At 40.6% G+C, this 15120-nt stretch overlaps 2 protein-coding genes across 3 annotated transcripts; one reads left to right on the forward strand and one right to left on the reverse strand.

Annotated features, from left to right (window-relative positions):
- The first annotated feature begins 75 nt into the window (after positions 1-75).
- hmbsb (hydroxymethylbilane synthase, b) lies at positions 76-12946 on the forward strand. Its single transcript, XM_083695894.1, has 14 exons — positions 76-229; positions 1572-1625; positions 5732-5804; positions 6088-6137; positions 6338-6393; positions 6825-6902; positions 7687-7764; positions 8025-8100; positions 8560-8673; positions 9236-9274; positions 9751-9870; positions 10031-10084; positions 10386-10472; positions 11494-12946. Exons 1-14 carry the CDS (start codon positions 206-208, stop codon positions 11665-11667), a joined length of 1077 nt encoding a protein of 358 aa, XP_083552020.1. The 5' UTR covers positions 76-205; the 3' UTR covers positions 11668-12946.
- A 46-nt stretch (positions 12947-12992) lies between these two features.
- LOC310823148 (transcobalamin-1-like) lies at positions 12993-14759 on the reverse strand. 2 transcript variants are annotated; one of them, XM_083695895.1, is made up of 4 exons: positions 14618-14759; positions 14311-14446; positions 13761-13897; positions 12993-13111 (listed from the first exon to the last, which is right to left on the reverse strand). In XM_083695895.1, the coding sequence occupies exons 1-4, from the start codon at positions 14682-14684 to the stop codon at positions 13050-13052; spliced, it is 402 nt and encodes a 133-aa protein (XP_083552021.1). In that variant the 5' UTR covers positions 14685-14759; the 3' UTR covers positions 12993-13049. The 2 variants fall into 2 exon arrangements, with proteins under 2 accessions (XP_083552021.1, XP_083552022.1); XM_083695896.1 differs by having other exon boundaries at positions 13050-13185.
- Between the last annotated feature and the right edge of the window lie 361 nt (positions 14760-15120).

A 15120-nucleotide genomic window follows, 5' to 3' on the forward strand; every position in this document is an offset into this window, starting at 1 on the left:
ACGTGAGCAAACATAACAGACAAGGAAGTGACCTCGACTAGGTGGGTGGGGTGATCAAAGAGCAGCGGACACTGTCAGCCGGCACGGATATATGCTTTATGCTGCCCTATATTCAATGAAATAACAGTATTCTAATGGCTTCCATGCCAGGGATTACTTGCCACTGACACGAAGAATACCTGCTGATAATAACGGAAACACTGAGATGTCGGGAGAGACGAGTTCACAGGTAGGAAACTGAGCTAAAACGGGCTACATTCTGCATAGAGGCATGCGACATTTTCATAGCAACCCCCTAGTGTGCGCTAAATGGCTTACTCACGCGTCCATCTGGGCCTTCCAGCTCAGCTATTGGAGGATAGAGGAGCCGAGTTGTCTAGGAGCCCACGCTTGAAGATTTGAGCATGATGGTTTTGTAGTACTGTAAAATGTTATCACGCTGTCTCACCATCAGTAGCCTACACCTACTGAAACTGAAGTCTTACAACATTAGAATGTATGGCTTAGTAAACGGCTAATGGCCTAGGTAGTTATTCTACTATCTTATAGCACCGTTTCTGCATTATATTATGACTGACCTTGCCGTCAGATCTTGTAGATGCCTGCCACACATGGTATTGTGCGATTTGACATTGCAGCGATTGCACTCGGCTCTCCGATTTATGCCTCCACCAACCTCCACTGATGCATTGTAAACTCTTGGCTTATAAAGATTGTGTGTCAGTGATGTGGCATTCTATGCTTACTAGTTTCTAGCGACCCACTTTGTATTGGCTAGTAAAGCTCCATGGTTCAACACCAAGTTAAAGTTTGTTGGATATTCGGTTTTCTCTCTTTAATAACTCTTACCCAGCATGTTTCATTTATATAGACTATCATTTTCATAGACATCAAGCTGGGTTTAAGAGCTATTGAAGAGAGAAAAACGAATATCCAATATAAAACTTAGTTAGTTCAACCACTTTATAAACTGTCAAAAAGTACTCCTAAACCATTCCTTCAATGAGGTCCTCAAACACAGTACACAGCGTGAAAGCCTACACAGCTACAGTAGCTCGGCTTATGTATTTCATTTTAAAACACATGAAACAAACGTCTGATTCTAGCTAACCCCTCCCTGCTCTTCACAACGGACACAGTCATTCCACACTGTCTTATCAGCCAAACCCAGAGAGGTAGGGGTGGGTCACCTTTAGAGCTGTGGTTGGTTGAAGACTGTGGTTCAGTGTTAAGTATGTTATCTGAAGGCTGTATATGACCTCCCTCCTCATAGCCATAGCAGGCATTCACAGCTCTGAGGACACAAATACAAACTGCTGCTCAGAGTGTAGAGGCAGGCTAGCTGACGTTCACTGAGAATGATGGAGGAAGGACCCCATAAGTTTGTCAGGGTAAGAGGACAATGATGTCAGCAGTGTTTGTTTATTGTTTTTAGTAAGTTGTATGATGTCTTTCATTGAGGTGAGAGAGGAATAACTGCCATCAACCTCAACCGCATCTCTGATGGCTGGGGGAAAAAATGGTTCCAGAAGATGGTTGTAATTCATTTGTTTTTTGTGTTTTTTTAACAGGAGGACAATGGGAAAGTTAGCAGGCTCATACGGATTGGAACCAGAAAGAGCCAGGTAAAATACATGTTTTTTTTTTTTTTTCTCTTTTGCCAATATTCATATAACATAACCAAAACATTTGACATATTGCTGAGCTTTTTGAATAAGGAGAGAGTGTGCCATTTAAAAAAAAAAAAAAAAAAATAAAATAAAATTATCAGATGAAGCCTCCTCTTAGGGCATGGGCTGGACCCCAAAATTGTGAAGCTCATCAGTCTCTGGCGAGGAGGAGCTGCTTTTTTGTATTTGAGTCTAAATTATTTACAGAAAGCCTACAAAACGTGTTGGCATTGCTAGGTTGTGCACATATTCCTAATAACGTATCTTTTAATTATCTGTCTGCTCATTTACATCTTAGTACTTTGTCGATGGTCCAATCAGAACTTATTGCCGGTAGCCCTTCTGTTTGGTACATGATCAATCTGTTTTTGGGTGCACTTGAATAATGAAATGTCATCATCGCGGTGTAAGTGGCTTTGTGCAAGCCTGTTTATATTCAAGCTTGTTTACATTCAAGCCTGTTTATATTGTCAAACATTGTAATGATCTAAGAAATTTGCTAGCATGTGCTAAGGGTTGTGGCTATAGTTTTGGAATTATGTACATAATCTTGACTGTTCAGAGGATTGTTCAACTTCACCCGTCTGTGCGCGTCTCTTATCTGTCTTGATGCACTCAACTTTACTTAGACCACACAATGTGCATGCCCGCTCAAATCATTAGGGTCCAACCTGTTCAATCCATGGTGTTCAGGGTTTGACTACCTGTTTTCTTTTTACCACTACATCCCATGACTGGATTATGTGTCTATTCCAACAGTTTATTCTTTCAAGTACAGCAGCAGTTTATGATAAGAATCAGCCAAGCACCTCAAATCAATCAATTATTGCCCCAGTAGGGAAATGCATTATTCAGCCAGGATTTGATACCAGATAAGTTGATGCATAACAGGATGCATCATTCTAAAAATATTGAGGAACATGTGGGGTGGGGTGCTACCACAGGCCAAGGAACTGGGTTGATTAACTGGTACAGAGGCTCAGGGTAAAGGTCCAGACATAAGTCTTTATTCACATGAGGTTAAATAAAGCATATCATAGATGAACTCAAGCTTTCACAAGTGCTTACATCAAACAGTTCAAAATAAAGGTGGCCAAAGAAACAGCCACATCCTATCCTCAGTCCCATCCAACCTGTGTGGAAGCAGCAGCTACTAAAAGAAGACTGAGTGGTAGGAGCAATAACTTTGATAACCAGTCTCAGCTGGGCCCATCTAACCAGCATATGCCCTTAAAATTGATGGCCTTGTAGTGTGGGGAAGGCCAGAGGGAGCAACAACTCCTCATGACATCAAATATACATACCTTTATACATACGCTGACACAGTTCACATCACAAATACACATGTGACAATTATTTAAATTAGATCTGTATAAGGAGAACATTCATGGCTTGTATCTGTCAGAAAGCAGTGAAATGACTGCAGGTTTGTGGTAGGGATGTTTCCCCTCAGGGGCAGGTCTAACCCGAGTATCTCAAAACTGTATGTATGTGGGGTCCTGAGGCTCCCCTATTATGGCTGCCGAGGGGATTGACTATGGCACGATGTCGTCCTACTAGGTCTTAATGTCATTCCATTCCCGATTGTAATTCCTCATTGTGAATTTGAAAGAATTTTGTATTAATTGCGATCGGAAGATTATTTCAAAGTAGTATGGAAGTAGAGGGCTTCAGGTTCACAATGAGGTATTGCAATCAGGAATCTAATAATGTTAAGACTGCCAATGGCATGACTTTGTGCCGTAGGAGTCAATGCCCTCAGCAGCCACAATAGGGGATCCTTGGACCCCACATACTTACAGTTGTGAGGTCTGCCTAGGGCAGGCCCAGCTTCAAGTCCATATTGGTGAATAGGGCCAGATCTCTGGAAGCAGGGCTGAGTTGCTCCCCTCTTCATCAGGGGAAGCCAGGTGAGATGGTAGAGAATTGTATTAACCAGATGAAAGCTATACGGCATAGCACTGCAGAAGAGGAGATAGATGAACGTCCTAGTGGTATATAACTGGCAACATAACTACCTGGAGTACCTGGAGGGAGCTTAGCCATCCTCCTTCACCAAACATTGACAAGGCTATAGGTACGATGTTAATGTTATTGTTCTTACACAACTACCGTTATCTGTTATAATATAATTTGACAGATGACAGATGGTCCTGGCCTGATGAGAAACAGATGACAGGTACTTGTACGTACTTGTACTTGTACTTATATGTACAGTGACTTCGGAAAGTATTTGTACCCCTTGACTTTTTCCACATGTTGTTGTTATAGACTCAATTTAACATTTATTAAAAAAAAGAATCAATCCCACACACTGTTTTTAGAAATTTCGGCAAATGTAGTAAAAATTTTAATACAGAAATACCTCATTTACATAAGTATTTAGACCCTTTGGTTGTCATTACAAACTGAGCAAATGGAGAGGAACAAAACTGCTTAGGAATGCTACCCTGAGGCCTGGGGAGACTTACAAAAATCAGGAGAGGAAGAAGCACAGTCGATCGGGACAACATCAGCTCAGTCACTCTACAAAATTGGTCAATAACCAAGTGGCCAAAAAGATCCATTAATGGAAAAGAATCTCTCACATCCATAATTGTGTTTGCAACAATGAATTCAGGTGATACAGCAAAGAAAGTGGCTGGAAATATCTTTATTTGGTTTTACTACAAATCATTAACTTTAGTGCAAATCTAGCACATGCAATGCAGTTTCTGCACCATCCCTCATGTGAAGAATAGTGGTAGCTGCATCATGTTATGGGTATTTCTGTTACTGGTAGGGACTTGTCAGGATCAAGAGAAAATGATTTGCTGAGTTGGTAGTGACAGCCTAACCCATACAGTGTGTAACTGATTCCTATGCAAACCAGAGACCCTATAAAAACAAAAGATATTCATTCCGAAATCACATGAACTATTATCCTTGCACTCAGATGGACTCAATTCAACTTGGTTGAGCGACTTGTTGACGTCATTTTTGCATTTTAGCTTATTTTAAGAGTGTCATAGTGTCAAGAGTGTCTGAATGAATTAGGTCTTTCTGTATTTCAATTTCAATACATTTGCAGACATTTCTAAAAACGTGTTTTCGCTTTGTCATTATGGTGTATTGTCCAAAAAATTGTTTTTAATCCATTTTAGATTGAGTCAAAATGTGGAAAAAGCGAAGGGGTCTGAATACTTCCCAAAGCCACTGTATGTACAAATAAACATGTCATGTTGTATTTGTCACTCAAAGCCATCTCCTGACCTCAAATCAGCAGTCACTTTTGAGACATTCAATCATGTGACAGCCCCATCAATTCTCTCTCTTTCCTCCCTGTCGTTTTGTCTCATTACACTGTGGTGCAAGCACAGACAGAAGACATCAGTGATGAAACTGCACCCAAGGTTCTAGATCAACATATACTAAGAATGGCAAAATTACTTTTACATTGACTGAATATTGAAGCTGGATATTGCCATAGCTTCTGCAGATTTTAACCTAGCTAGCTAGCCAGGTACTACTAGCAGGTTTCGTTAGCTAGCTGCAATCAATCCTCAATCCATCCTACGTTCAACCTTGAGAGATATTTTACAGCTTGCATCAATGACGTCATATAACTAAAACTATTCTGAATAATCAAAACACTATGTACCTGATGGCATTACACTTGTTCATGATGGTAATTCTGCCACTAATGCTGAGCAAAGGTTTTTCATACCTCTCTGTGCTGTGTCTGTTTACTTCGGGCTCATTGTAATGCATGGAATGGAATAAGGAACGTTATCAAACATGTGTCCTCTGATTTCTGCCTCCACCAGCCCCCCTGCTACAGAGAGTCCATTCTTAGCTCATGGCTGTAACATTCTCTTGTGCTCATGTGTTACTCATTACTGTAGGTAGATCATGCACCGAGTGGTCATTTTGTCTTGATGGTATTGTCATTAGTATTATGGGTGGGTATTAATGGTAATGTTAATAAACCTCAACCAATCATCCAGATTTCATTATCATTATCCATATTGAATAAATGTTTGTGAATTAATTAGGTTAATATATGAATATATTTTTCTCAGCTGGCATGTATTCAGACAGACAGTGTTGCAGAAAAGCTGAAAGAACTGTACCCTGAAGTCAAGCTGGAAATAGGTGAGAAGTTCAACTAAAAAGTTCAATAGGACATTATTTTGTATAAATAACCAGGTGTTAAAAATCATCATATTTTGCTTTGTAGATGTCCTCATATTTCTTTTTTATCTTTCAAATGTATTCTACATTAAATAATCAGGAGAAGCTGGTGGAGGTAGAAATCGAAGGACCGTCCTCTGATTTCTACCTCCACCAGCCTCCCCTGTTGTACACTAATGAAACCACTGTAATACCATAATAACGTATGTAATATGTTATGTAATAATGTATGTAATATTTTCAGTTGGCATGTCAACTACAGGGGACAAAATCCTTGACACTGCATTATCAAAGGTAAGTCTGTGTGCATTATCAATCGAACAATCAATACTATTCCTATTATATTTAACTCAGCAGTGTGCATAAAAATAAATAAATATATATATATAATAATGATAATATAACTAACATTAACATAGCTAGCCTATAAACTACTGTAAAACCGTGTGATGAGATGATGAACAGCCTGTAACCGCATTGCTTTCTGATTGTAGATTGGAGAGAAGAGTCTTTTCACCAAAGAACTGGAGAATGCCCTGGAGAAGAACGTGTAAGTTGAGTGTGTCACGTGGCGTTGGCATTTCAATGGCTCCCCTCGTTATACTTTGTCACTTTTCAACAGAAGGACAGTCAGAGTCAGGATTCTAGTACCCTAACTGACACTTTCAAACTGTAGCCTTAGTACCAACAGCTGACTCTGCATCATGTTTTATTTTTGTCTTTGTTTATCCAGGTTAGTCACATTGAGATCAAATCTATTTTTCAAGAGTAACCTGGTATATATATTTTTTCCCATGTTTTAAGTTTATAACTAAACCATTCATGTTGGCAAGGCTTTGATATGTGCAGGTGTTCATGTGGGGTTCATGTGGGGTTCATGTGGGGTTCATGCCACACTGTGTCTCTGCTCTGAAGTGGTGCAGTATAAAAGACTCAGTTGTGCTAGTGGTCCTTATATGTATTATTCGCTTTACCCTGTAGGGTCGACCTGGTAGTCCACTCGTTGAAAGACCTGCCCACTACACTACCTCCCGGCTTTACTATTGGAGCAGTGCTGAAGTAAGTCTATGAATAATAGTGTCTGTGTTTGGATCCACAGAGCAGTGTACACCAGTGGAGGCTGTTGGAGGTACAAATCGGAGGATGGGCTCATTGTAATACTTTACACGTTGAGGCCATACCATGCATTACAATGAGCCCATCCTCCGATTTCTACCTCCACCAGCCTCCCATTGTCATCAGCACATCCTTTGTTGCTGCTGCTCCTGAACATACATCCTGGGAGTGAAATACTATCAGATCAGAGCATGTTCCATAGCATGTTCCATGTTCCATTCCATGTTCCATAGCATGTTCCATGTTCCATTCCATGTTCCATAGCACCAGTTAAGCCCTGGTCACACCAAACAATCTGTGGAATTCCGGAGTGAGTTTTGAAACAACCTATATTTAACAATGTAACCTAGCACCTTATTTTTTTTTACGAAACCTAACGTTTCTAATGGGCGAAACGGACGAACGGACTGTGGGAAAGTTCAACTCCTTTTAACTTTTTTTGTCCGTAAAAAACTGCCAAAACATATGAAACGGACACGGACAGCCCCTTGTCATCTCTGTTGTCCGTCAACGGATGACTCCCATAGAGACACCATTGGCTCAATCCATAATGAACAGATAGCAGTTTGATGTGGCCGGGGCCTTAGGCACAATGCTCAACCACATAAGCCTGTACATTGGAGTTGACTTTAGATATAGAATTGGGAATGTATTGGTTTCCTCTGATATCCTCATGCTAATTGAATGCTAAATTGCTCATTTGAATTTTGCCCCCTGCTCTTTTAAGGCGAGAGAATCCCCATGATGCAGTAGTGTTGCACCCCAAGAACAGGGGCAAGTCCCTCGACACGCTGCCTGACAAGAGGTACTGAACACGGTTCAACTTTACCTACAGCTTTGTTTGACTAATGGTTCATTCCAGTGGAGGCTGGTGGAGGTAGAAATCAGAGGACGGCCTCATTGTAATGCATGGAATGGAATGAGGAATGGTATTTGATACCATTCCTCATTCCATTCCATGCAATACAATGAACCCGTCCTCCGATTTCTACCTCCACCAGCCTCCCCTAGTTCATTCTGACATAACCAATGAATCAATATTTATTTCAGTCTTTGTTTCCATAGTGTTATAGGCACCAGTTCACTACGCCGGGCTGCTCAGCTTAAGAAGAGATTTCCTCACCTGGAGTTCAAAGACATTGTATCCTTTCTTTCACTTTCACTGTACTGTTTTTCTAACTCTCCTCCTCTCTCCTCTCCTCTCCTCTCCTCTCCCCTCCTCTGTTCTCCTCTCCTCTCCTGTCCACTCCTCTCCTATCCTATACCATAGCAACTCTTAACTATACTCATACCCATAACTACTGTTTAGGGGTCAGTTTCGTGAAAGCTTCTTAGCTAAAGTAGTGCTTTATCTCTTTTAACAATCCAGGCCCACTCCTGACCAGAAAGGTTCTTAATTTAACAAATGTCATTCTTTCATGCACAGAAGATTGACCTGCAAAATTGATTTTACAGTTGTTATCTCAGCTTTGCAACTGGGTCATTAGAATAGATTATGTACAAATTAAGCTATGAAGCTTTCGTGAAACTGACCCCAGATCTCCTACTAGATCGGAACATCTATAGAGGAGTGTTTGTTTCCTTAGTGTTGTTCTTCCAGCGAGGGAATCTGAACACACGGCTGAAGAAGCTGGACGAGAAGGATGACTACTCTGCCATCATCCTGGCTGCAGCCGGGCTCAAACGCATGGGCTGGGAGAACCGTGTCAGCCAGGTAGATTCATTCATTCATTTGAAACAGCTGTTTCTCAATTGCTAGGATCTTGACTTTTCGGGTCCTCTCCTCCGTCCTCTGTACTTGCTTGGTCCTCAAAAAGCATTGGAGGAGAATATCTAAGGGGAGGAGCTTAGATCTTCTCCTTCAATGGGTTTTCAGTAGGACACGAGTGGAGGACTGAGAAGAGGATGCAAGGAGTCGTGTTCCTAACAATTGAGAAAAGGCTATAGTGTACAGTACCAGTCAAAAGTTTGGACACACCTTGCCAAGAGTGTGCAAAGCTGTCATCAAAGCAAAAGGTGGCTACTTTGAAGAATCTAAAATATAAAACATATTCTGGTTTGTTTAACACTTTTTTGTTTACTACATAATTCCATATATGTCCTTCATAGTTTTGATGTCTTCAATATTAATCTAGAATGTAGAAAATAATAAAAAATAAAGAAAAACCATTGAAAGAGAAGGTGTGTCCAAACTTTTGATTGGTACTGTATCCAAACACAAAATCAATGAAATAGCAATACATGCAACCATGACTTATTACTGTATTTATTTACAGATCTTGGGCCCAGAAGACTGTATGTATGCTGTCGGACAGGTGGGTAGACTTGAGTTATTAACCTAGTTAGGTGCCATTAGGGATGTGAAATCATCTTGTCCCCTACACAACTAATCGTCTTTTCTTATCGTAACAAAACAAAAAAAAAACACCTGGTGTTATGACTGGTGCGACTGGTGCGACTGGTGCTGTCTTGGCAAAAAGGTCACTTCACCAACTCTATCATCCATAACGAAGAAAAAAAAGAAACTTCTTTCTCCTTCACTCTTCCAGCACTGTGGTGTGTGTGTGTATGTGAGTGAGTGAGCAAACCCGCCCCCCTCCTCCCTCTCATGCATTTCACATTCATCCTCATCTACCAGGTCAAAGTAGCATTAGACGAAGCCTGTATTAAAATGATTTTTCCTAATCGATTATGAGTCCAGGAACAGGTACTCGAGTACATGTTCACACATCTAGGTGGCATAAACCCACCTGTTGTCTGACTGAGTGTCCCGTGCCTGTGTCTGCTCCAGGGGGCTCTAGCAGTGGAGGTGCGGGCTAGAGACCAAGATATCCTGGAGATGGTGTCTGTTCTACTGGATCCTGAGACAGTGGTGCGCTGTATAGCTGAAAGAGCCTTCCTCCGACGCCTGGTAGGTTTTACACATATACACACACATTCTCACACACTCTTTATACACACACACATACACACATTCACAAGCATATTCACCAGAATTCCATATTTTCTTGTATATCCGTGGCATCTATTGTAAGGCCTCCAGTGCGCTCATGTTCACTCACTTGTTGTAGGAGGGAGGTTGCAGCGTTCCTGTAGCTGTCAATACAGAAGTCAAGGACTCTCAGGTAAGAGATTTACATGAGATTTCCCTCTTGATCCGAAACTCCTCCTTAGTCCCTTCCGATAACATGCACCGCCATACCATGATACTGCCACTGTCATTCTTGAAGCTAGGGGGGATGATGACTGGGGACACATCAAAGTCTCTACCTGGAATCAATTAAAATTGTTTTTCTTCTAAACTGTTAAGCCTGGTTTCCTAGACCTAGATTAAGGCCTACCCCATTGGAAAAAAAAACACTTTCAATGTAGGCTCTTCTATGCCTTCCTTGGTGTTATAACACCTGTTATGACTGTGTTCCCCAGCTCTACCTGACGGGGGCAGTGTACAGCCTGGACGGGTCGGACAGCCTGAAGGAGACTATGCAAACCAGCATTGCTGCAGACAACCAGGTTAGATGGCTGCACACAACTGACTTACTGATTGATTGGTTTATTGATTGATTGATCTTTATTACTCATGTTAATGTTAATGACTGATGACTCACCCTCAGTAATTGCATCTAATCTAATTTATTATTTATTTTAAATCTAATTTAATTAATCAAATACATACTGTATCACCTCACTATGCCTTGAGTAGAGTCTACATTTGATATATCTAGTATGTTTTTATTCATGGTGTGTCTGTTATGCCTGTATCTACAGTGCTCTGTGTAAGTACTGGGATAGTGAATAATTTTTTCTTCTTTCGGCTCTACACTCCAAAAGTTTGGATTTGAAATCAAACGATTACTATGAGGTCAGTGTAGATATTCTCTGTTTTTATTTGATGGTATTTGTGTACATATTGGTTTCACCATTCTGAAATTACACCACTTTTTATGCATAGTCTGGTCGACATGCAATAACTGCCTGAAGTCTGCAACCCATTGAACCCACCAGACGACGGGTATCTTCTCTGGTTTCTCTGGTGATGCTCTGCCAGGCGTACACTGGAGCCATCTTCAGCTCTCTTATACCTGCACAAATGGTGTGACGGAACACACCTGACTTACCAGAAACACCTGTCAAGCATCCCATTACTTTTGGGTACCCTAAAACAGGGGGACTATGCATAAAAACTGTTCTAATTAAACCAATATGTACACAAATACCACATATCAAATAAAAGCTGACAATCTCTACTTTAACCTCATAGTAATTGTTTGATTCAAGATTCAAGATTCAAGATTCTTTATTTGTCACGTGCATACAAGTATACAGTGAAATGCAAAAGTGACAGTGCCACAGAGTAGTGCAAATGATTTAAAATCCAAACTTCTGCAGGCTCATTGTAATGCATGGAACAGAGTGAGGAATGGTATGAAACGTGTGTTCCATTCCATGCATTACAATGAGCCTGTCCTCTGATTTCTACCTCCACCATTCTCCCCTGAGGTGGTATATCTCACCTTTCTGTCCTCTGTGTTAGGTGTTAGAGGAGGTGGATGAGAGAGTTCAGCGTGTGGGTGTGACAGCCCTCAAAGTGCCAGGCTCGGCCCAGGACGCAGCTGAGAAGCTGGGGACAGACCTGGCTAATCTCCTGCTAAGCAAGGGAGCCAAGGAGATCCTGACTGTGGCCAGGCAGCTCAACGATGCCAGATAACTGGATGTCCTCTCCAATCACGCTTAAACTAGAACGCTCACAGACCTGAGGACCAATGGGACGGACTATCACTGTCAGTACATAGAATGTCACTACAGTATATCAGGGGAGGCTGGAATCGGAGGACAAGCTCATTGTGATGCATGGAACGGAATCCTCATTACAATGAACCCCGTCCTCCGATTTCTGCCTCCACTGCTATAGACTTGCAGTACGGAAGAATAAATCGTTCATTGATTAAATTAAATGTTATTGCAGTTCTAATAGTATATTAAATCAAACGCACACCTATTTTCATGGGGGTCCCAGTCCTGATCCAGTTAATGTTGTGCCTTGCGAAGAGGGGCAGTTGTTTTAAGCTTCCAGCGTCATGTGTGTATTTTTCTATTTAACCTTGTAAAGACAACGAGGAAAGCACTGCATATCGACTACATCAAAGAATAGAGGACAAACAATGGGAACAGCACTAAAAGCTAAACTATATCATTGTTGTATATTTGTCACATTCTCCTGCAGCTGGTTCTCATGTTTGAAGTACATATTATGCTATTGTTTTGTGTTTCCAATTAAGATTATTTTTATTATTATTATGTATAACATACACATACAATATGTACATATTCTATATGTAGTATTCATATTCTATATATACTCCTTACAGTAGTATTAGTTAGTATAACACGTAACAAATATTTCCTTCAAAGGAAATTTGTGGGCCATTTTAAGAGGGGTTACCTGTGTTTTACGACCTAGTCAGTTTAACAAGGCAGAACTTGTATTCCAAAAGTACTTGATTGAATGTGATGTTGTACCTTAGATGTTAACTAAACTAACACCTGTAAATACCCTCGTTTTCTACCTTACCTCTGCTCTGCATTGCTTACAACTCAATTACCTACAACTGAAGATCTGCCTTCTCCATTGAAACCGCTGAACTTGGACAGATTTTGCCTTAGTGTGACTGTTGTATTCCTCCTATAACTTATATTTGTAGAAAGTCTTATGGTGTGTGTGATGTGTGTTGTTTTGATGCTTGACAGACAGATTGAGGAAGGCTTGTGCCATATTTGTTTTTGCATCTTTCCATAGTTCAAGCGTTGTGATATTTTAAAGAGGAGTGATAAATACTTCTATTACTGCATTTACATGTCATATTCAAACACAATAATCTCTTATTGCCAACAATCAGCACATGACAGAAAGTGGAAATGTATGTCTTGAGTCTTGAAGAGAAATATTGTGAGAAATAAACCCTGAATAAAGCTACTTGATACATTAACGCCTCTGCTTTGTCTTTGACTTGCTTTATTATTGTTTTCAACTGAATGCAAACAAAATTACACCAATACAATTGCAAGTCACAGATCAGGAGTTGCTGTTATTCATGCCTTTGTGAATTCCAGGGTGATGTGTTCATTTGGTCTCGGGATGTAACAGCCAATACCTGTCGGTCAGGTGAGGGGTTATTGTATTAGTCATTAGGTATGTAGACTAGCACACCTTATGACAGAGCTGTCACTGTTGTAATGTAGAGACAAAACAGACAGAGAAGGAGAATTAAGAGACGGTCGGAGAAAGGGAGTGAAAGAGAGACAGGAGTGCCACTATAAGTTATGGGCCGAAAGACAGAGTTTGGTTTTGCCACCGCCCCCTCCCCCCCCCCCCCATCTGACTGACATGCGAGGTTGACCCACATGGTGTGCTGGCAGTGAAGGCTGGTAGAGGTAGAAATTGGAGGACGGGCTCATTGTAATGTGTTTGATACCATTCCTCACTCCATTACAATTTCTGCCTCCACCAGCCTCCCCTGGTGCTGGGCATTGTAAATTGAGCGCACCTACTGTAGTAGTCATGTCAAACACCTCTTTGACTAGTCAATCTTTAACTATCCATCATCAAATCCCAATGGTGTTCATGGTTTTAGAAAAAAAACAGTGGAGGTAGAAATGGGATTGCTCATTCAATTCCATGCATTACAATGATCCGATTTCTACCTCCATCAGCCTCCCATGGCATTGATTGATTGTATCGGTCTCGTCTGTACTTCAAATAGATTATATTTATTTATTTATTTATTTTAAATCATCACTCACCAACGTCAGCTGCAATCATGGTCCCATTCTGAGCCTGGACAAGCAGCTTCCAATAGGTTTGATCAGTATTATTTCCAGCAACCCCGTTCACACTCACCAGAAAAGGGCCATAGTTAAGGTCCTCAGTGTAGGTGAACCTGTAATGGCAACACAACACTACTGATACATTATATTATATATATTATATATTATTATATTATTATATCCCAACCATCATGTTTCTCCCTTGTATTTACTGTTGGTGGTAAAAATGGTGTAAAAAATAAATAAATAAAATAAATAAATAAATAAACATTTAAGGCCCCTTTCGCTCCCAATGGTTTTATCTTGGGTAAAAGTGGGTAAAAAATATATAACTTTTTGGAGAGTGTGGCTTTTTTATGTTTTCAGTATTGGGGTCTGGCCAGACCCCTGTTGGAGGTATTCAAAATGTGTTGGCAGTTTAAAGAAATCTATTAAATCTAAGTTGTATAAACTGTTGTTTCAAAATATGTTGTATTTTAAGAGCTATTGGCATTAATCTGATGATGAAGCCTAGTAATGTACTGACTTGAAGTCACCATTGGTGGTCTCCAGTCTCTTCATGGCACCGATGAGGATTCCCCTGTACGCAACCTCAGTGGCATACATCACCGAGTTTGGAGTAGTTAAGCTGTTAACTACCTCCAGCTTGATAGGATAGGCCGCTGTTGAAAAACAAAGACAGTCATACAGTAGCATAGTGTAGCAACATACAGTATGTTTCTTTTAGCAGAAAGGTATTGTGAGTCTCACTAAATCAGAGATACACAATTCTGCGTTCCGAGATAATAGAAACTGTTGCTGTATGTGAGTGAATGCACTTCCCCGTACTGTACCTTTAGTCAGAGGCACAGGAACCACAAGCAGCAGCAGAGCTGCGGAGAGAAGAGTCACGATGACCATACTGATTTCTGTATTCAATGGTAGTAGGATGTAGGCTATCGCTCTCAAACATGGGCTTTATATGGGACTCGGTTTAGAGGGAGGGCTCAGTCCTTCGTTATCGATGGAAAAACATTGGCAAGAATTGTATTTCCTTGTATTCTTAAGTGCCATTGTTCTGGTGTGAATTGCACATTGTTGTATGGACTTCACATTCGAGACTTATCATTCAAATGCAAACATCATTCAGGTGTAGGGTGTCAGGTGTACTTTTAAAAAAAAGTACACAATGTAAACAGTTCTATTTGCATGCACTATATAACAAACACTTTGTTTGAAAACCTTCAAGTCATGGTTCCATTTGATTTTTGCTTCATTCCACAATGACCTATTCATTCACTGTACAGGAACTAGGAACTAGGAACTAGAACACATCACCCTGGAATTCACAAAGGGA

The sequence above is a fragment of the Argentina silus genome (assembly GCF_951799395.1).
Source record: "Argentina silus genome assembly, chromosome: X".
Taxonomy (NCBI): Eukaryota; Metazoa; Chordata; class Actinopteri; order Argentiniformes; family Argentinidae; genus Argentina; species Argentina silus.